At 51.6% G+C, this 22,016-nt stretch overlaps 2 protein-coding genes across 11 annotated transcripts in view; one reads left to right on the forward strand and one right to left on the reverse strand.

The window, feature by feature from the left end:
* Positions 1–436: 436 nt before the first annotated feature.
* SLC38A7 (solute carrier family 38 member 7) lies at positions 437–19,887 on the reverse strand. 6 transcript variants are annotated; one of them, XM_050922987.1, is made up of 11 exons: positions 19,627–19,887; positions 10,609–11,091; positions 10,027–10,225; positions 9,466–9,610; positions 8,505–8,603; positions 6,564–6,621; positions 5,437–5,551; positions 4,953–5,100; positions 4,363–4,562; positions 2,739–2,793; positions 437–2,589 (listed from the first exon to the last, which is right to left on the reverse strand). In XM_050922987.1, exons 2-11 carry the CDS (start codon positions 10,873–10,875, stop codon positions 2,487–2,489), a joined length of 1,389 nt encoding a protein of 462 aa, XP_050778944.1. In that variant the 5' UTR covers positions 10,876–11,091; positions 19,627–19,887; the 3' UTR covers positions 437–2,486. The 6 variants fall into 6 exon arrangements, 5 of the variants coding, with proteins under 5 accessions (XP_050778944.1, XP_050778943.1, XP_050778942.1 ...); XM_050922986.1 differs by lacking the exon at positions 19,627–19,887 and adding an exon at positions 17,157–17,241; XM_050922985.1 differs by lacking the exon at positions 19,627–19,887 and adding an exon at positions 13,705–13,731.
* Positions 19,888–21,276: 1,389 nt separating this feature from the next.
* The window catches only part of ZDHHC1 (zinc finger DHHC-type containing 1), a 65,733-nt gene continuing 64,993 nt past the window's right edge, over positions 21,277–22,016 (forward strand). For 3 of the 5 annotated variants that reach the window (XM_050922968.1, XM_050922969.1, XM_050922972.1), the window contains exon 1: positions 21,279–21,510. The gene's annotated coding sequence lies outside the window, so the exon portion shown is untranslated. Of the gene's footprint in view, positions 21,511–22,016 lie in introns of all 5 variants that reach the window. The other 2 variants (XM_050922970.1, XM_050922971.1) reach the window with 2 other exon arrangements.

A 22,016-nucleotide genomic window follows, 5' to 3' on the forward strand; every position in this document is an offset into this window, starting at 1 on the left:
GAGCGCACTGGCTTAATGACACCCTCATTAGGAGCTGAACATTTTTAGTATCACAGAATGGGGGAGCTGAGGGGGGAGGATAACATGCATACAGAGCAAGGGTGTGATATGCTCAGAAGCCGTGCTACTGTAGTGTTTTATTGGAAAGTGTATTTGTAGAGAGCAAATGTTATAAAGAATTAAACAGATTCCCATTGGGCCTCCCACATCATCTATGCACAGGAGAAGAGAAACATAATCAGAAATGCGTGATTGAAAACAGAATGTTACATTTCATATACTGACCACCACATTAGGGGTAACTCTCTGCAAATCTCCGTGGCAGTAAAGTTTGGTGTTCCTGGGAACATGCTTCTCCAGCAGTAGGAACAAACATTCAGGGAGAGAGGCAGGTCCCTTGGAGAACGTGGTTATATTAAAGAGTGGTCAAGTCAACTTAGGTTCAACATTTAGGTTTTATGGTAAAACACAAACCCAGAGTTATTTTATTTATTTTACAAAACAGATCAACAGAAAAGGTTGTTTTTAAACTCCAATGAGAACAGTTTTCCACTGAGATCTAACTACCCTCTACAGAGTTTGCAACCCAGCTACTATGCTAACCTCTGAGGCTAGCAGAGTGAAACTGACTAGAAACAAAAGTGAAACTGACCAGTTTGTTTCTCCTCTTCCAAGTGCAGAGAAATGCAAACAGTGAATAGTATAGTTTGTTTACTCTGGGCTATTTAGAAATTCTCAGTTTTAATAATTGTAGGTATTTAATATAATCCATGTGGAGGGCTTTTAAAGTTATTTAAGATTTTTGCCCTCACAGTGTCCCTTTAAACTTAAGATCAGGGCCAGCTCCAGGCACCAGCCCAGCTGGGGTGGCCAACGGTGAGGGGTGGCACACCCAGGGTCTTCGGCGGTGGGTCCCTCACTCCCTCTCGGAGCGAAGGACCAGCCGCCGAAGACTGAAGCAGCAGCGGTAGAGCTGCAGATCACGACCACTGGTTTTTTTTTTCCTCCTCCTTTTTTGCTGCTTGGGGCAGCAAAAACCCTGGAGCCGGCCCTGCCTAAGATTATCAGCCCCGTCCAGCAAACATCCGTCCTGGAAGAACAGGATTTGAAATGACAAGAGCCTTTGAAAACTCTGAACCCTCCAATCAATAAATAATTGTTACAGAGTCATAGCACTTTCACTAAATAGCGATCAAGCCCCCAAATGCATGAAGGGGGAACACTGGTTCTGTAAACATCACACTGCTTTGTTGGTGCTCAGTGGCACGTCAGGACAGATGTGCTTTGTTAGATTCTTCCCTGGCCCTGTTTTCCACCCAACTACAAAGAAGAAGAAAAGTGCTTGTTACAAAATAGCCAATCAGCAGCACCTTCCAGTAAAAATGTAAACCAATCAGAGGCAGGTTAAGTAATCCCCTGGTTGAGGTAAGTGAGAACAGAAAAGACTGACTAGATGAGAAAGCCCAGCATTTAAAAACAAAACAAAACAAAACAAAAACAAAAAAAATGAACAAAGTGATATGGCAGAAATTTTTCTATAGAAACTAACTTGATAGCCTAGAACAAAGAAAGGAATGTATTTACTAGAGTTCTTCATGAAGCATGATTGAGGAATTGCACTCACATGTATTAAAAAGCATTCCTTTCTTCAGCTTATCTGATATCTATTCCCTTCCCTTCCAAGCACTCTTACCATGACAGAGACAACGGTCTCATCATGCAAGAATGGAGTATTTCATTCTCACACACAGCATAAGGAGTGATCATCAATACAAGTATTGTTTCTTAGGGAAAATTTCCTGTGGTTTTATCATCTGAAGCTAAAAACCTCGACATGAATAATTCCTAAGTTCATAAAGCAAGGTTACCAGTTTGCTTTATAAGTCTCACCAGTCATTTCACTATTAAAACAGGTAGTTTAAGGCCCTTTTGTTTGGGAGAGAGGATTTGTCAGAGAGGAGATGCAGCCCAATGTAGTATGGTCTCCTGGTTCCCTGCTGGTCTCCTACGCTGGGGGTGGGGGGTACTGCCTATTACACACTGTGAATCCCAAACACACTTCTTCAGAGATTTCTACCCCAAAAGGGGTAACAATTCAGCATGGAATTCCAGTGTGGCGCTCCAGGGACCTTCTGCACAAAGGCTTCCATCATGACCTCGTTCCAGGAGGGCATCGTGCTGTGCACACCCACTGGGTCAGTGTCTGAATTCTCTGTAGTGAGCCTCTGCAATTTCCCAGGCCTGGGAACCAGAAGCTAGAACAAAACCCTGACCTGATGGTGTGTTAGACGATGAACACACAAGCCTGTAGGACTCTCCCAATGAAACAGACTAACAAAATCCCCAGCAGGAGAGGAATATGTTCCCCTCCAACCAACTTTTTGGAAACATCGGAAGCCAAATCAATTTTTTCCTTCAGTCCCGGGCTGTCCCAAAGGCAAAGCTACTTCTAAGGAGGGCAGCATCAGCCAGTCCTGTGGAATGAGTCAGGCCATCAGATCCACAAAGATGGCATTGGCAGTGGTTTGTCCAAAGATGAAGGCTCCAAGCGTGACCATAAACGTCCCATAGCTGACCAGCGCCCACCAGCTGTGAATAGAGAAGACAGGTCAGGGTGCAACATCAGGCAAAGGAACTCACCTTGATATAGTGTCTGGCTGAACCCCGCCAATGGGAACCAACGTCTGAATCATCTTGCAAAAAGGGAGGGAGAAATGGACAGCGAATTTGCTTTTTACCTGGTTGACCTAGTTTCCTGGATTTCGGAAAGTTTGGCTTGAATCAGGCATAGTCCTAGCAGGGAGGGAATGCAAACAACGTTGAACATCAGAATAATCATAGTGATCAGCAGTCAGATTCCTGAGCAGAGACTTAAACAGCCACACCCAGAAGGCAGAGGAGTCAGGAATTGGAGAGACACACAGACAAGCCCTCTTTGTTTTTTCTTGACTTGTTACAGTGAGATAGAGGGAAGATAAGACCCCCATCACCATCACCCTCCCCCTCCCAGCCTGACTGGGAAGTACTGTCCTATCAATGCTGCTAATTAATTAAAGGGATCAAGGAATTCCCTCTGCACCCCCCTTCAGCATGCAGCCTCTCCTGTCCGGGAGCATGGATGACATAAGAAGAAAGAGTCCAGAATAAGAAAGAACTGGATTCCCTTGCATGGCAGGAGACAGCACAGGCAATCAGTACCACCAGGCCATACCCTCCATCCCAATATGTTGCATTTTATTGCCTTCTCAAAGGGGACAGGTCCACCCCCTCTAGAAATGTGTGCTAAGTGCCCTGCTAACCAGCCTGGGGGAGGGGGAGCACTCAGTACCCCTCCCATACCTCTCTTACCCCGCAAGCGTATTAAGTTCAGGACACAGCCAGCCAAACTCACTCCCACCTCCCATTTAGATCCCACAATCACAAGTCTGGCTCCACAGTGACTTACCAGTGTGTGGTACACTTAACGTCACATGGGGACAGCACCAGTCCTTTCCTCTATACTACTTCTCATGATTTGGGGCCACTTTCTTTTTTTTGGGGGGGGGAAGGCGGGGGGAGAAGAGGGGGAAGGCAGTGGAAATGGGGGCATGGACTTTGGGCCTCCTTTGCTGCGAATTGAGCCCTTGATGTCTCCCTGTCCTTGAAGGGAGGATAATGTTTTGTTGTATTCAGGACCACAGAGGGAAAGGGAGAGGGAGTGGGAGAGTGTGTGTGTGTCCCCGTCTTGTCCTTTTGTGATCTTTTCCTGGAACCTTGGCTCAAAAGGGGCTGTACAGCACTCAGCATACTATGGAGCATGTATGGTGCGTGCCACCTGGATTTGGGGAGGCTGGATGTCAACGCCTGAAGCTCCCTAGAAGTGCATTGGCACCTGGACTGTGGCCCTGCCCCAAGGCCTGCTCTCTCTCCCCCAAGGGGAGGAAGGAGCGAGGCACAGGGCAGGGGAGCCTTGGAGGAGGGGGCGGAGCGAGGGCGGGGCCTCGAGGGAAAAAGACGAGCGGGAGCGGGGCCTCGGGGCGGAGCCATGTCCCAGGTGCCCTTTCAGTGGTGGTCTCCCAAAGGCGTCTGGCCAGCGGGTCTCCAAAGGGAGGTGCGCTGCATCCTGTTTGGCCTCCCCTTGCCTCCGATACACGCCCACGCCATGGAGCCGGATGGGATATGGAGCCAGACAGCCTGTACTGATCTCCTAGTGGGAACGGATCTGAAGGACTCCTGGCACATAAACCTCCAGGGTGCCTGTGAAGCGTGACCCCAGGGCCTTCTTCAGCAACCCAATGAAACACAGTGCTCACTGTTCAACAGGCTGGCTGCTTTCTGATTGGCTGCCGCGTCATTCCAACCCACGGAACATTGGGGCCATACCCGGGAAGACGAAGATGAAGCAGGCAGCCAGGCCCCCAATGAGAGAGATGACCTTGCCGATATCTGGGATGAACAAGGCCAGGAGAAGAGTCAGGAGAAACCAGCAGACTGTCTGGAACACACGCCGGCGCCTCTCGCGGACCACATCTTCCTCCACCATTTCCCCCTTGTAGCGTAGCCAGAGCCCCTCGAGCACAGCCCTGCGCAGGAGGCAGAGAGATGGGAGAATTGGGGGGCTGCCTACTGTGATCCCAGACCTCACATATCAGGATTCCCCCACCATTGATTGGTTACCAGGAACGTATGTACGTTCAGAACAGCAGGATCTCTAGTAGCCTGGGCACAGCCCGGCCTGCCCCTCGAAGACAGCATGGCAGCACAGGGGAGAACCAATCCATTTAGTCTGGAGCGCCCCATGAGCCACCTCCAGGGGCACTGGAATGGGAGGTTAGGGCGATACCAATAGTAATGGTAAGCAAGCGGGGGGGAGCAAGCAGGGGGCCACAGTTTGAGTGCCTGTGTTACCCCCCCCAAACACACAAACTTTTAGGGTACATCTGTCACTCCTGGCCACCTCCCATGCCTCTCACCTGCCGCAGAAGTGCAGGATGGGATAGGATGTCAGCACGCAGAGGATGATGAAGGCCCGTGCAATGGCAACGGGGACATCGTTGGAGGGGTAGGACAGCAGCACATCTTGGTCCACGCTCGCACCAAACGTCAGGAACCCGCAGATCCCTGGAGGGGAAGAGAAAGCCAGGGGAGGATGCCAGCAGGGGCTAGGGGAAAGATGGGGCACAGAGATTTGGCTGAAGGAGGTGGCTGGGTTTGTCCCTGGGGCCCAGGCTCTAGCTGGATCTGGGGTCAGAGTGCCGAATGCACACAGATGACAGCAGCTCTTCAGCTGCAGTGGCTGCGGGACAGTTTACAGCAACTCCAGCCCCGGGGTGTCTCTCTCAGCAGTTCTGCCTGAGGGGAAACTCGCAGCTTCCCCAACCGAAGTCTTCCAAGAGAACGTGCTGTGGCAACAGTGGCGCCCCGTGGGCAGGCCAGAGACAAGGGCCTTGCTCCTACCTGTCCCTGCGTAGACAAAGAGAGCGATAACCATAGCTGCCGTCACCACCACTCCCCACGGCTTCACCTTGGGCCGCTTCATACTATTGAAGACGGGCACGCTGCTCACGTGGCACTGCCAGAGATAGAAAGAGCATGCAAGGGGCTGCTGGGCCAGGCGTTCTGTGCTCCGGGGGGGAATCCATCAACGCCAGCCTTACCCTGGGAGAGGAAGGGGACACAAAGGCAGGCAGCCCCTCCACACACTGGAACAAGTTACCAGGGAAGGCAACCGACGCAGAGACCGTAACTGAGTTAAGAGACACCTGGATTTGTTTCTGGACAAGGGGAGCCCACCTCCCAGCTGTTCCTTGGGTTCAGTATAATTTACCCACCCCGGATCCGTCCAGCATAAAGCCAGGCCGTGTGCTGGCAGGGAAACATTGAGCCGTGAAATTGACATGATGGGAAATGTCATGGATGGCGAAAGCATCCCTCGCCCTACTCAGCCTGATGGATGCCACTACCCAGCCCCAGGGAGTTCAGGGAAGGGCAAGAAAAACAGGCCAGGGGGCGGGGCAGGGACTGACAGAGGAGGAAAGGAGAACAGCTAATATAGATGGCGGGGCTAGGCGACAGAATAACAATCTGCAAACACTGGAAGGGTGTGAATGCTCAGGCGTGTTATTCAGCCTGAGGTAGGGGCATAAAGGGACTCCTAGGCTGAACTCCCAGGGAAACACCCTGAGCACAAGTGAGCTCTCTCTCACTGGGGAACAATCTCCCAAGGAACTGGTGGAAATCTTGTTACTTGGGCCAGTTAGAACTAGACTGGACACAACACTTGACAAGGTCTTGCAGGGAACAAGCCAGTTCTGGCCTCAAAAAAGGGACCAAGTGGAGCACAACAGGTCATCTCTGTCCTCAGCTTCAATGGTCATTTTAAGACACTGTTGTTCTGCTGGCATCTCACATCAGTCTGAGGCCCCAGCAGGGGCAGTAGGAGCCTTGGTATTAAAGCAAAGGAGGGGCAGGAGCGGACCAAAATTAATCCAAAAGAGGGTCAGCAAATGAGACAGATGGACATTTCCTGCTCCTAACTTGTCTTAGATCTCCATCGGCCCAGGTCTTCCTGGGAGCAGCTGTACCTGGAATCCGAAGCAGATGGTGGGCATGGCGTTGAACACGGCCATCCAGGAGGCGGGGCTGTGGAGAGGGAAATCACAGCCAGTTCAGATCTAGCTGCCAGCGCAGACACTTAGGTTAAATAGCAGATCTCAACAGCACATGTACAGTCACTCTCCAGAGGGCATTTGCGGGGTGCACCAGGGCATGCTCATTTCACTGCAGTTCTGCACAATGACTGGAGGCTTCCCCGCACATGCAGTGGTCAATGTTTTCAAAGGGCACTAGTGATTTTTGGGGTGCCCCACTGGACACCTTAAAGGGCCCGGATTTTCACAAAGTGCTGAGCATCCACCCTCTCAAAAATCAGGCCCCTCTAAAAGTCATCTCAAGTCAGGTACCCCCAAACAGAGGTACTTGGAAAGTCACCAGCCACTGTTGAAAATCTTGGCCTGTGTTTCCCTCTTATCCCTATTTAGTTTGTTCTGAAAATTCTCTATAAGGTACTAAGCAAATAGAAGGGAGGTTAGATCATCAGGCTGGATCTAAAATCTGTTTGACCACAGTATGGATGGTGGGTGCAATGCTACATAAGAAAATCATAATATTATTTGACCAACGTAAAAATAATAGTGAGGCCTTCTTCTGAGGCACACGTACAAAGGGTGAGGTGGACAGAATTTAATCACCCAAGATGCAATTGGCCTGGACACTTGCAAAGGGAGGGAATTTTTAAAATGGCAACAAGTGATCAAGGCCTCTGTTTTACAGCTCATCCATAAGATGGCACAGTGCTCTAACACACACACAATGCTGGGAGGTTGAGTCAAAAGAGCAGCGTGCCATCTAGTGACCCATTAGCAGAGAAGAGGACCTAATTTGAAACACTACTGGAGACCAGTGAACCAAATCTCTTGTTCGCCCAGGAATGTGCCATAAAATACACCACTTTGTATCTACAGATAAATTTAACAAAGGCCAACAGCCTTTGCTTCCCTGTACAGCACAATATAATTCATTAATCCATTTGGCTAAAATGAAATGTATACTTCCATTGTTTTCCTTTATTACTGATATTTGATGTTATTTGTTGTATAAGATTAATAACTATAAAAGAGACCTGTTGGATATTTTGTCCATTGCCAGGATATTTAAAGCTGTCCTGCCTGGAAAACCCCCTATATTTTTGCCTGTTCTGAGTGACTATTTTAAGGTTTCCTCTCTAACCATTCGGAAATCCCAGCTTCCCCATAACATATAGCAAGCTGCTCTTTCTAGCTCATAAGATATCAGACTTTCATGGGGATAGATACCTGGTGGCAACCAAGGCCAGTGCTTGTCTGATGTACCAGACGTTTCTGCAGACTGTGTCATTTAAGAACCAATAACACGCTCTGTGCTGTACAAATCAGAGATGGACACAGTCCCTGCCCCAAGGATCTTACAATTCTCCAGGACAAAATGCACTGGGAGACCCACAGGGAAATAATAAAGTGCTCTCTCCCATCCTGTATAACAGTGGGACAGAGAAGGCACCTGGCTGAAATGAGTCAGCATTTACACATATTATGAAAGTGGATTTAATTTCCCTGTGGGGATTGGAGTAAGAAGCTTCAATTAAAATATATATTCGTTTAAAAGTTTGAGTTCAAAGAGTTCTTAGCCACCTGGTTGCAAAGCAAACCCCCTAGAAGCAGCCCCAATGGTGAACTGTCTGCCTGAGCCTGCAGCCAAACCAAAAGAGCAGCTCTTGGAGACATGTAGATTGAACTCATTTAGAGCGGGAATGTATGACCGTTCGCATTTCAGCATCATTAGCTTTTTCACTGCTGATCAGAATCAGACAGCTGCTCTGCGACGGGAGGGGCGGGGATTTCCGGTATAGGGCCACCCCTTTATCTCCCTAATCTAACTTGGGACTCGATACAGCCTGGTTTTGAAGCATGGGTGCAGCTTTCACGTACCGCGTGGGGATGTGTCCTGGGGTGATCTCCTTGTCAGGCCAGATGTATTTGATGACGACGACAGCGGTGACATACCAGGTGCCAATCACGCTCAGGGAGCTGCAAAAAAGAAGAGACTGGACAGATGACAGTGCTGCTCCCCACATCTGCTCACTCTTACTCCTTGTTCAGAGCCTCCCTGGGGAGAATCTGGTGAGCCTGGGCCAGGACATCTTCCAACGGCATCTCCCTTTCCCTGGTACATTCCCACGGTTCTCCCAGAGGGCCCAGCTGTGATATCCCACTACACCCCACCCAATTCTCCCTCCAGGACCCTGGCTCCTTCCAATCTCCCATCACTGCCACCATCAATCCAACTCCTTCAGTGGTAGCCTTAGGATAAGCCAGCCACCAATGGCCACTGATTTTCTACCTAGAACATCTGTTGTCTAGCCCTGCTCCAAGCCATTAGAGGACCTGGTGGTTAAAGCAGCAGACGCCTGTATACGCCTGTGCTCCCACTGCTCGCTCTGGGGACAGTGTGACATGCAAAGGAAAGTGTTAGCAGAGACATATGACACCTGCTTACCTATGGGACCATCTTCATTGTCCCCAGGGAGAAACCAGAGACACATGGAACCCACTCCCGCCATCCCAGTCTCCTATTCCGGCTTGGTATGGAAGAGCTGGAGAAGGGGGGGCTTGTGATAAACACAATGCTTTTCATATGATGCCCTGAAAGCACTTTACACCCCATATTACAGGTGAGGAAACTGAGGCGAAGAGCAGTGAAGGGACTTGCCGAACATCACAGAGTTTATTGCCAGAGCTGGGACTAGAACCCTGGTCTCCTTGATCCCTGTCCAGTGCCCTACTCATTAGGCTCTGCTGCCATCTTAGAACACAACTGAACACTCTGGTCAGGCCCAATTGCCTGCCTGTCCCTTTGGCATCCTCCCACCCACAGTTCCCAACCACCCACCTGGCGTATTTCTGGAAGCCAATCTCCTTTGGGATGGAGAGGGGCAGGATTAGGAGGAAGGCCGTGATGCTGATGGTGAACTTGCGGTCCGCATACCAGTGGCTGCCATCTGGCCTCTGGGGATCCTTCACCAGCGCAGCAATGACTGGTGAAGGAGACAAGGGTAGAACAGTATGGTCAGGACACAACCAAGCCCAATGCCAACTTCTTGCTAGAGGGCAGATCTCGAACCTGGGCCAGAGAACATGGGGAGGAGGAGGAAGAATGGAAGCTGCTCTGAATCAGAGGCAGAGAGCTCAGGGGCCCCAGCCCTGGCAGTTCAACCCTGGGACGCTGGAGGGTCTGGTGAAAGGAACCCAACAGACTGCAGGTCTTTGTGGCCGTCATTCAGGGCATCCCCTCAACCTGGCTCCTGAGGGCTGCCAGGCCCAGCACAAGCTGCAAGGATGGGGCACGGAAAATGCCCATCACTTGCAGAGAAGCAGGTTCGCCCCTGCTCCACGCCCTCCCCCAGGTGTAACACCCTCCCCTCCCTCTCAGGGGGCAGGCCTGAGCACTCACTCTTGTCCTGCTGGTCTCCGATGATGATGAGGAAGGCGATGCAGGTGCCAAAGGTGTAGACGGCAATGGCGACCTCACAAAGCACGCCAGGGACCTTGCCACACACAGCCCACACCACTTCCTGGTAGGTGCGCTCGTTGCTGGCCCGCGAGCAGTAAGCCAGGATCACCAGCCCTCCAATAATGAACACCAGCAGGGACTGTGGGCAGAGTAGGGCAGTCAGAGCTCTGGCGCCTCAAGCCAATGGCCCATCCCACCCAGACAGATATGCCGAGCCCGGGGCCTACCACCTGGCCCTGGAGCAGTGAGTGGGATCATTTGCTAAGATGTCTCCTGCACGATCCTGGAAGATTCTCTGCACCTTGAAGTCTTTAAACCATGATTTGAGGACTTCAATGGCTCAGACACAGGTCTGATACAGGAGTGGGTGGGTGAGATTCTGTGGCCTGCATTGTGCAGGAGGTCAGACTAGATGATCACAATGGTCCCTTCTGACCTTAAAGTCTATGATTCTATGATCCTCTGTCTTCTGCAGGGAATCTCAGGCACCCACAGCCCCTTCCCCAGGCCTGCCCGGCTCACCATCTGCAGTGCGATCCCTGCGGCCACGCCACCCGCAGTGCTGAAGGCTGCAGGGAAGTTGAGCAGCCCAGCCCCGAGGGCAGCATTCACCACAATGAAGACGGCCCCGAGGGTGGAGGTGGTCCCCGCTCCAGGTCTCTGCCCCTCATCGCTCTTCGGCCCAGTCTCCACATTGGGGCTCTGCAGTAGTCTTGCCCGCTCCCCGGCGTCGGCGCTCCAGTCCCAGTCTCTGTACTCCCTGTTGATCCCCACATTGTGCTGGGCCATTTCCCCGTCTGGCAGCGCGCTAACTGCTCTCTGCCTCTCCCTAGTGCCTCATCACCAGGCCAAGACCTCAGGCAAAGGAAACACCAGACAACATCGACTCCATCCAGCCCCAGCCTCCAAGGGGTCACAAAGCAGGCAGACTCATTATCTTGCTACAGGCACAAGTGGCCTTGTCCAGGGGTCCCCAGACACAGAGTTCAGGCTACTTTACTGCACCTAGAAGAGGAGCAGAGGAGGAGCAGCACCATCAAGCAGGGTGGATAAAAATCAATTATTAAAATAAATAAATCAGATTTTTTTGATAAAATGCTTTTTGAGGATAAAACCTATCTAAAGATAGTTTTAATTAAGATATCTTTGAGCTACAATGTATCTCATCCTGGAATAGGGATTATAAATTCTAATTCTATAGTACGAGACAATATATTCATATAATGTTTAAGAAAAGTTTTGAAATGAGTTCCAACAGTTCATGGATTAGGGACCCAACCTTATGGGGTTCCAGAGGCTTCTGTATAGATTATGTAGGTTAATCTTTCTATCTGCCCAATGGGACTCAGTGCTCAGTGTAGAAGATACCATCAGAGAGGCTTAGTTTTGCAGTTCTCAGACTGTGGATTTGTGTCTCCAGAGACAACATGCTTGTTAACAGCAAAAATGGCTGTTTTTAAGTTTTAATATTTCATTTAACTAGTTTATTTACGAACAATTTTAACATAAAACAAACCTGATTTTAAAAAACTTGAATGTTTAACTAAATTCAAAAATTCAGATAGTATTTTAACAAAACAAGCATATGTTTGCTGTTGAAGAAAAAAATCCAGAATACATAAAGTTGTTGTTTTAGTTACATAAAACAGTTAAAATGTCTGTCTGGTGATGTTCTCCTCCTAATACACCATGGCAAGAAAATCCTCCAAATATTAATGATTAACCTCCTGAATTGGAGATAGTTCACCTCCCAATGATTTCATAAACATCTGCTTCAATTACCTTTGGTAAATGAAATAACCAATCATTCATTCTCTGATATAGCTGTAAAACTAATCTGAAAAGTTTTCAAAATAAATCACTGTTTAAAAATGTATAGTGTGTACCTTCTAAAAATGAAACCTACATCTACCTCTGAGTTGTGAAGAATATGTATTAAGGTTATAACCACCAACAAGAATGTACTTTTATGTTGAAATCCATGATTAAATCGAGTCTTCCTGATTAGTTATTTAAATCATGATCTAAATCAAATCCACCCTGCCATCAAGTGTATATGAAAATCAGGCTAGACACAGCTGGCTTGCTGGACCAACACTCCTCTTGTACTCTACCAGCTGTTCCACAACTTAACCTCCCATTTAAACAGGACACTGCATCCTGGGCAGGTCGTAAGCAGTGGGAACCCAATCTGGGACCTTTGGTTCTTACAGCTTGAGCCTCTGCTGCCTGAGCTAGACGGCCCAGCTCTGTTGTCACCTGTGATAAGGATTTTTGCATGCCATCACCACAACTGCTCATCTTTGTCTCAGCTGACAGACCCAGGGGTTGGACAGACAGAAAGAGAGCTCCTGTCTCTGAACAATTGGCCCCTCCAGGTCAGAGCTGAGGCACAGCGGTGAGCTGTTTGCACTGCTCGCGTGGTCTATGCTGCACCCATCCTGTGGCTCGAGAGAACTTCAAGCCACAAGGGTGTGAAACTGGTGCCTGGTCACTAAAATTCATTCAAACACACACACACACACACACACACACACACACACACACACACACACACACACACACACACACACACACACACACACACACACACACACACACACACACCCTGTATTTCAAAGCCAACTTCCTTATTTCCAACTCATGTTTCTGCAAACACAGCAAAAGCCCTTGTCCTCCTTTGGGACAAAGTTCAGGGCAAGACTTGAAGAGCTGCCAGTTGGAATGACAGGAGCGCAGAACCAAGCGGAGGGAGCAGCTCAGAACGCCCCACGTGTCTGCTCTGCTCAGCAACCTCCCATGGCTGCTGCGCTCTCCCCGCAGGAGGGGAGGCCGGGAGGGAGGGGGCAGATGGAGTGAGGTATGTCCGTCTCCCACTGAGCCTCTCCCGAAGCATGTTCGGCTGCTCTCCCTGGCAACGAGGCCTGGTCAGGGAGCAGGAAAAAGCCACTTTTCACACTGGCTGACGCTGGCCACTCTGGATTGCTGACTCCACGCGCTACAGTGGCCTGAGAGAGCACCTGTCTGGGGCGGTGGCCTGGCTCGCCTGAGCCTGGCTGCTGGGTACAGGGATTGAGCAAGCTGGAGTTTCCCCCTTCCCCCGGCACATTTCCTGCTCAGTTGGACCCTGTCCACAGCAGTCAGGCCAGGGTGGGAAGGAGAAGGGGCAGGGCAGGCCGACCCCTTCCCCTCCCACCCCAGCCTTTCAGGCAGCCACCAGGCTGCATAGAGCAGTGATTCAGAGCAGCCAGCATGAAAAGTGCCTATCCCCGGATGCCAGAGACAGAAGCTGAACCTGCCTCAGGGCAGGGAGCCCCTCTCCCTCACCCCCGGCAGGCCAAGCAGAAATGTGGAGGGGGCACTTCACTCCACAATCCTCCCTCTCCCAAGCATTGTCTATGGCAGTGGTCCCCAACCTTTTTGTGGCCAGTAGCACGTTCATGTTTTCAGAAGAGTGTGGCGGGTGCCAACAATTTTTCAAGGCTTATTTTGTATTTGTACATTAAATAATACAAAAAAATCATATTTTATGACATAATATATGAATCTATAAGATAAAAAGGGTAATTTTACATGTAAAAGGTATTAAATTATTCGGCAATTACTCTTTCACCTTACCATGTGAATTTGCTCTTTTTTATCTACCTGTAAGAAAAATTAAGGCATTTTTACAAAATAAATATAAACAGTTTTCACCTTATTTATTTTAAAAAAGTAAAAAACACTGTTGAACTGCTGGTCCAAATATATTTATTATTCTTACTTTAACATAGAATGAAGCCTGCAGTTCCAGAGTTATCTGTCCCTGGCAGGGGCAGGGCCGTGGCTTCTCTCCAGCTTCGAAGCTGGAGAGAAGCTGCGGCCTGGCGCCTGCCGAAGACAGAGAACACCGATGCCCGCAACCTGCAGCCCCAGAGAATCCAGAGAGAAGCTGCAGCCCTGCACCTGCCAGGGACAGAGAACCCAGGCACCCATAGCCTGCAGCCCCGGAGTTCTCTGTCCCCGGCAGGTGTAGTGCCTCGGCTTCTCTCCCATGCTGGGCACTAGGCGGGCGCACATAAATTCCCTGGTGAGCGCCATGGCGCCCATGGGCACCATGCTGGGGACCACTGGTCTCTGGCTTTTCACACTCATCACGAGAGGACACCACAAAGTCATTGCTAGGTTGGGGATCTCAACTTTTGTGTAAGATCCACAGCTCTGGAGCTCAGAGATGCACAAGTCTGAAATCCTCCCCTTACGCTAGAGCTATTGCCAGTGCTTAAAGGGGACATGCAGAAGGTAGTGGCAAGAGATGAGACTGTAAACTCTCTGGGGCAGGGAGCATCTCCTTATTCTGTGTTTGTACAGCACCCAGCACAAAGGGGCCTGAGTTCACATCTACGGCTCCTAGGTGCTACAGTTCACAATAAAATAATAGAGGTTATGCCCTTGTTTGCTTCGGTGTGCTGAGGACAGGAGGCCTAAAAAGTCTATTTTTCCATTAGAAATGCAGATCTTGTTTTCCATTTCTCTTGGAAGATTCTATGAACTTGTCCTCTCCAAGTACCAAGGAAGTAAAACAAGATTCATTGAAAGAGGAAGTGATTTTCATTAAACTGTTTAAAATCTTTTGAGTTTTGCTAATATCGCTAAGTCAAATACCCAACACACAGTTGGGAGGAAACCCTGAATCATGGGTTAAGAAAGCTGCCACTCTGTTGCTGTAGGTCCTCCAAAGATCTCTCCAGCAAAAAAACAAGGAAAACAAAAATTAAAACTTCCCAAGGGTTAAAAAGCAGGAAAGACAAAGAAAAAAAAAATCTAAGAGGGGAAAAGGCTCCCTTCCCCTCCGCCCCCCCCCAAAAAGGGCACAAATCCAGGTTACTTTTAATCACAGAAGTATTACTCACGTGTCTGCATTGGTTGCTTTGTCCCCAAAGCTCTGTTTACAACTGAGCTACGCTAATTAGAAACTGGTCATGATGCAGAGGAGCAGCTTGAATGAGGAGCTGGACTGCATTTTTCCTCCCTTCCCCAGCAATGAGGGCCTTTATATTGTCCTTCATCGGCCCCACTATGCACAGTTACTGGATTAACCCTTATAGCATGAGGCGAGAGACACTTGCCTCCTTCCACCACAGAACAGTAATGACACCAATTGGTACAATTCACAGCTCCTCGGTATATTTATTCAGCTCATTTTAGTGCTGATCAGGAAGCAGGGAACAGGCAGACAGGAATGAGGAGCAGACTGAAGTTTGCCCTATCATGGGATCATCAACTAAGACCCAAGCATTAGTAAAATAAGCTACCAGCTTTGTCACCCAGCGTCTTACTCTAAGTGTAACTCAGCCATGCAGCATCAGCATTATAGCATAGGATTAGAGAAAACAAACCTAAACCATAAAATTAACAGGCCAGTAGTATTTGCCTCAAACCTGTAAGTGGCTCCCAATCCCCCAGGGAAACAGTTAAATACTGAGTCAGGTGCCTTGTTAGACCCACATACGTGAGCTGGGAAGGGCTCTATGGGGAAAGAGGATCCTGGGTGTGGGCTGAGCATTCTTGTGGGAGGAGCCTGAGAGCAGCCACACCAGGGGGAAGGTATGAGTTGATCTTTATGACCTCTCCCATTGTTTTCTTGGTTAACAAGGAAAGTGGATGTCTTCAAACACTACATACAGTGTGGAGCACTTTTGAGCTGCAGGTTGAGAACAGCATCTCCTCACACAGCCCTGAGATTGACTTCAAACACCTCTGTATGATTATTGGGCAAGTCACCCTTCCAGGGTAAAAGCTAGCTGAGGGCATACATATCCAAATTCATAAATAACTTCTAATTCACTATATAGTTAACTAGTGGAACTCCCATGTACAAGACAGCACTGAGACAGATATTTTTCTTCTGAAGCTTATTAAACTAGATACATACCTGGACAAGAACCACACTTGTAGGATAACCCTTAATACTACTTCCTAGTTATCAGTCAACATTTATGGGTATAAAATGAATTGCCATCTAGGGTCTGGATGAAATTTCCCCCCAGGACCAGGTTCCAGTTATTACAATAGTCATCCAGTGAGCTGAACTCCTTGTCTTGTATACTGCAATATCCATGCTGGCAGCAAACTTCATAATGTCAGGAATAAATGTTCTTCATTACAGTCTTATTTCACACTAAACCCTCAAATAGCATGGCACAGTCAATCAGGTGTAGTACAGGGTATCAGCCCTTCCTATGAAGCAGGTGGCATCTATCTCTCCTTACAGCCAGGAAGCTCAAACGTCTGTGACTAGCTGTCTAGGTTCAATTAATGATTCCTATGAATCCATTTGGAAGAACTACACTGCCTGCAGAAACTTTTAAACCCTTGCTTCTACTGCAGAGCTTCCTCGTGGGGAGTCTAACCCTGAAATCTGCTGACAGCAGGGACACTATAACCAGGAGAAAGACTCTTAGCTCCATGCCCTACCCTCTGCCACTGCTGACCCTCAGTCACAACACAGCCAGGCCACATGCAGCCTGCAGTAGGAAAACTCCAGCCAGGCAAAAAACAAACTGCCTTTCAAACACCTGCCTGAAAAAAGAGCAGACCCACTAGCATAGGAAATGGGGACAAAAGAATAGGGAAGGGCAAGCACAGAGCCTGCACCAAGCACCTCACAGGGAACAGTAATCCTCATTTATGGCGGATGCCGGGATGGTTAAGATCTAATGTCCACAGCAGGCAGCTCCACCGCGGGCCCTGCAGCAGCAGAAGTGTCACATGGGGGCATCCACAGAAGGGCGTAGGTGTGTGGGTGATGGTGGGTTTCCAGGGCTCTATTTCAGCACCGAAAGGGAACCGATGATCACATAGCTGCTAGAGACCCTGTTTAGTCATCCCAGATGGGGAGGAGGCCACTACCTGAGGGCTCCAGTACTGATGCCTAGAAGGGGTGGGCGAGGGATCCTGTTTTGATACAGGGGAGTTGGTGCATACAGACACCAAACCCCTCTCTGCTGGCCGCTGGGGGACACCTGTGCTCATTAATCCACCAGCCCCCCCAAGCCCAGCCACAAAGCGCCCCCTCCCCTTACTCATACCTGCGGAACGGGAACAAAAAGCCTCGCACAGTCCCACTCCTGCCCCTGAGCACCGGCTCTGAGCTCCTTGGGCAGATGATTAAGCACCACGTGCAACCCAGCTGGCGTCACCCGGCGCACAGCAGGCTGGGAACTGTAGTTCTCGCCCAGCCACAGCTGGGTCTCCGCTGCCGGCCTGCCTGCCTGCTCTCCCCCTCTCTGAGTAATTTCCTGTTTCCTAACCCAGCATTAACACTCAGCAAGATCTGGGTTTCCCTGCTCCATTTCACAGCCCCGAGGGTTCCCACCAGGTCAGCACAATTGTACAAAGTTTTCCATCTTACCAAGCTAGCTTCCTCCAATAAACAAGGCAATAAACAAGACCCCACAGCAAAACAGGTTTCAGATCTTGCCACACAGTTGTTTGCTGGGGCTTTGTATTCATAGGAGCAGGTTCTTCAGAGGTGGAGGAGACTAATTAGGGTAGCTCCTTACTGGCAAACACCTCGCCTAGAGGCTGGTCTGTCAGGCACACGGGGGAGGGGGATTCTTATTTTTCAGACCAAGTGAAATGTTTAAATATGTAACTGACCCTGCACACACTTAGGGCTTGGCCACATTTACAGGTTAGAGCACATTGAGTCAGCCCCAGGCGCCCTAACTCCTGAGGTGTCTGCACTGGCAAGGCATGTAGAGCCCCCTGGACTCTGCGGCTGGAGTGCCCCTGGTAATCCACCTCCATAAAGCTCCCTGTGCCCCAGCTGGAGCACTGGAGTGCCAGTGTGGACACTCCAGTCTATTAATGCGCTTTGCTCGGTCTCCAGAAGTGTCCCACAATGCCTGTTCTAGTCACTCTGGTGAACCCTTCAAACACACTTTGAACCCTACTGCCCTGCCCTCAGGTGACCAACCGTCAGACTTGACTTTTAAATTCTCTGGGAATTTTGAAATTCCTCTTCCTGTTTGCTCAGCCAGGCATGGAGTGCTCTCAGCGCATCTTTCCAGGTGACCATGCCGCCACCCACCAGGTGATCCCCAGTATGGAGCAATGGCAAGGTGTTGTACCTCATCAGTGTTTGGAGGAAGGACGCAGGGCCGGTGCAAGGATATTTTGCGCCCTAGGCGAAACTTCCATCTTGCGCCCCCCCCCTCAAATCACATACATTATACACAATACACGGTCACAGAGTAACATGTTATAATTTAGAATTTATGTTTCCGCACTTTAAGTTTAGAAAATTTAGAAAATTCCATTTTCTAACTAAATAGGTCACACACACTCAGATGGTTGCCAAGTGCTCTCTGTGATGGTATGTTCATCTGTTCTAAATGCCTACTAACTTCCCTGTGAAAATAATCTTTGACTTTGATCCAATGAAAGCAGGATGGAAAAACTCCCCCCGCAGAAGACCTAAGACATGATGGCTGGATGACATAAACAGACGCTCAACAAACTTGGTCCCTCACAGGCACTACCTCATAACATGCCAATTGTGCTCAGGACAGAACATCATAGAGGAATATTATGCATTCAGTGGTCTCTACACTGGCCAAGCAACAGCACGACAACTAACCTAACCAGTCCATCCAACTTTTTTGACTGCTTCTTGGGCACTGGTGAGGGGTAACGGTGCCAGACTGAGCCCGGTGATGGGTGCAGTACAAGTCTACAAACTGAGGCCAGGTGCTGGGCCTAGAGTCCTGCTGAGACTGCTGTCCTGCACCAAGTGGAGCGCAGCCTCCATGAGGAGAGAACTCAAATAAATATCACGCTCCTTCTGCATGATTCCCCCAAGCACTTCTTCAGGCAGCTGCTATGAGGGTCACTCACAGGCTTAGGCCTGACTGTTGCAGGCAAAACACAGCAGCAGGGCTTAAAACTCAGACAGGGCTGCCCAGAGGACTCAGGGGGCCTTGAGCAAAGCAAAATTGGGGGCCCTTTCCATAAAACTTTTGCAATACTATAGTAACATGTATTAGGAAATGTAAAAAATAACTAGTGAAATACGTTCAAAAATTAACTTGTAATAATTTGAAAATACACTAAATACATTATTTAAAAACATTAAAAGCTGTAATGGTCTGTATACATTTGCAATTACATAATGGGCAGATGATGGGTGATTGTGATGGTTGGTACCAATGGGCTGTCGCTGCCTGGGGGTGGTGCTGCTGTTGCCCAGGGCTGGGCAGGGAGCTGGGCTCTGGGTTCAGGGTTGCCCAGCTCACAGGGGCTGGGCTCAGGGATGTGGGGAGATGGGGTCAGGGTGGTGTCCAGCTCAGAGGGGCTGGGCTCGGAGCTGGGGGTCAAGGCTGTGGGGGGGATGGGGTCGAGGGAGGTGCCTGGGGGCACTGGGGCAGCTCAGCTCTGCAGGCTGCTGTTCTCTCCAGCCGCCCACACGCAAGGGGAGCAGGAGCAGGGACCAGCCAAGGACCAAGGGGGCAGGAGCACAGGCGCCTGAGGCCGAGCTGTGGGGAAGCACTTGCTTACCTTGCCCAGCACATGAGCGTCAGGGTCCTCTTTCTTCCTCCACTCCACCAGACCGCCGCTGAGGCTCTTTTCTTCTCCGTGCCCCTCGCTGGGGCTGATGTGGAAGCTGAGCCAGGGGGCAGCCCCAGCTTTCCTCCAGAAGTCCTTGTGTTGTGCCATCACAGGGCTCCTACCACGTGCCCTAAGCAGAGCTGCGCAGCTCTGCCCAGCAGCCGCTGCCCCCGCCGGCAATGAGAAAAATTGCATAGGCTGGAGCCCCTGCTCTGGGAGGGAGAGGGATTCTGACTTCTGAGCCTCTGCCGGCAGCCCAGGGATTCCACTGGGTCAGCGCGCCGCCGGCAGCCCGAACCTCTGGGCAGTCGCGGCAGCGCCCTGACCCAGGGGACCCCCTGGGCTGCCAGCTGCCGCAGCGGCACCCTGACCCAGGGTCAGGGCGCCTCCGCAGCAGCTGGCAGCCCGGGCTTTCCCTGGGCCAGGGGATCCCCTGGGCTGCCGGCTGCCGTGGCAGCACCCTGACCCAGGGGGCCCCTGGGCTGCTGGGGCGGCGCCCTCACCCAGGGTCAGTGTGCCTCCGCGGCAGCCCGGGGTTTCCCTGGGCCAGGGGACCCCCTGGGCTGCCGGCTGCCGCCCTGACCAGGGGGACCCCCTGGGCTGCCGGCTGCCGCCCTGACCAGGGGGACCCCCTGGGCTGCCGGCTGCCCCCGGCAGCTCAGACTCCCTCTCTGTCCCAGCAGCAGCAGCTGCTCAACCATTTAAAAAAATTTGGGGGCGCTTTTTGGTCTCGCGGGTGTTGGGTCAGTGGGTGGCAGTCTCGTGGTATTGGGACAGTGGGTGGGGGCATCGGGGGGTCAGGGTGGGTGGTGGTTCCACAGGTGTTGGGGAAGTGGGTGGAGATCTCGGGTGCGTGGGGTCTCACAGGTATTGGGCAGTGAGTGGGGGTCTCTTGGGTGTTGGGGCAGTGGGTGGAGATCTCGGGAGAGTGAGGTCTCGTGGGCATTGGGGTAGTGGGTGGGATCTTGTGGGTGTTGTGCCAGTGGGTGGGGGGTCCCTTGGGTGTTGGGGCAGTGGGTGAGGGTGTCAGGGGGGCAGGGTGGGTGGGGTCCCATGGTTGGGGCAGTGGGTGAGGGGTCCCGCAGGTGTTGGGGCAGTGGGTGGGGGTCTTGGGGGAACAGGATGGGTGGGAGTCCCATGGGTGTTGGGGCAGTGGATTTCAGGGGGGCAGGTTGAGTGGGGTCTCGCAGGGGTTGGGGCAGTGGGTGCGGATCTCAGGGGGGCAGGTTGGGTGGGGTGCCGCGGGTTGGGGCAGCGGGTGAGGGGTCAGGGGGAAGGGGGTTGGGGCAGTGGTTGGGGGGTGTCGGGGGCAGGGTGGGGGGGCTCACGGGTGTTGGGGCAATGGGTAGGGGTCTCAGGGGGGCAGGGTGTGTGGGGGGTCCCACGGGTGTTGGGGCAGTCGGTTAGGGTCTCTGGGGGCAGGCCGGGTGGGGTATTGTGAGTGTTGGGGCAATGCGGGGGGTCCCGCGGGTGTTGGGGTAGTGCATGGGGGTCTCGGGGGGGTGTTGGGGCAGTGGATCGGGGGGGCAGGTTGAGGGGGCTCTCGCGAGTGTTGGGGCAATGGGTGGGGGAGGGTAAGTGGCACTGCCCTGCCTGGTGCAAGGCCCAGGAGCTGCTCCCTCCCCGGGAGCGTCCAGACCGAGCCGTGCGAACACTGACTGCGCGGTTTGGTTCTTGCGCCGCCCCGTAGCCGTCGCCATGGAGACGGGCCCAGCGGCCTGCCCCAGGGCAGCGCACGGGAGGCGCCTGGAGCCACCGGCCTGGCCCTGAGCGCGCCCCGCGGGATGAGGCAGGAGCGGGGTGCCCAGAGCCGCCTCTCACTGCGGGGAGAAGGTGAGGAGCGGCCGCAGCCTGGAGAGCGGGGCCCAGGGGGGAGCGGGGCCTCCCGAGAGGTTCGTCCGGCTGCGGAGGGCGGAGCCCTTAGGCAGGGGCAGCCCGGCCCGGAGGGAACCTCCGCTTGCGGGGGCTGGGCGAGGAGCAGCCCGAGAGCCCCAGGGGCCTGCTGAGGGGGTCGGTACTCGGGCTGCAGCGCCCTGAGCTGCCCTGTGTCCGGCGAGTCCCCCTGGCCGGCGGCGGGGGATTCCTGCCTCCCGCAGCCCTGTATGGGCGGTGCCCCCCGTGGGGTTGCCCTTGGTGGTGGGATGGATTCCTGGAGATTTCGTCACATGACGTCATCTTTCATTAAAGATTGATCTTCAATCCCGGGCCACTCCAGGCCAGTCCTGGAGGGTTGGCAACTGTTGCCCACGTCCTCCTTCCAACACCGTATGGGTTTTTTAAATCGTCAATGTATGATGCACTATTAGAAATGTTACCACAGTAAGTGTGACTGATTTGTA

The sequence above is a fragment of the Gopherus flavomarginatus genome, chromosome 14, assembly GCF_025201925.1.
Source record: "Gopherus flavomarginatus isolate rGopFla2 chromosome 14, rGopFla2.mat.asm, whole genome shotgun sequence".
NCBI lineage: Eukaryota > Metazoa > Chordata > Testudines > Testudinidae > Gopherus > Gopherus flavomarginatus.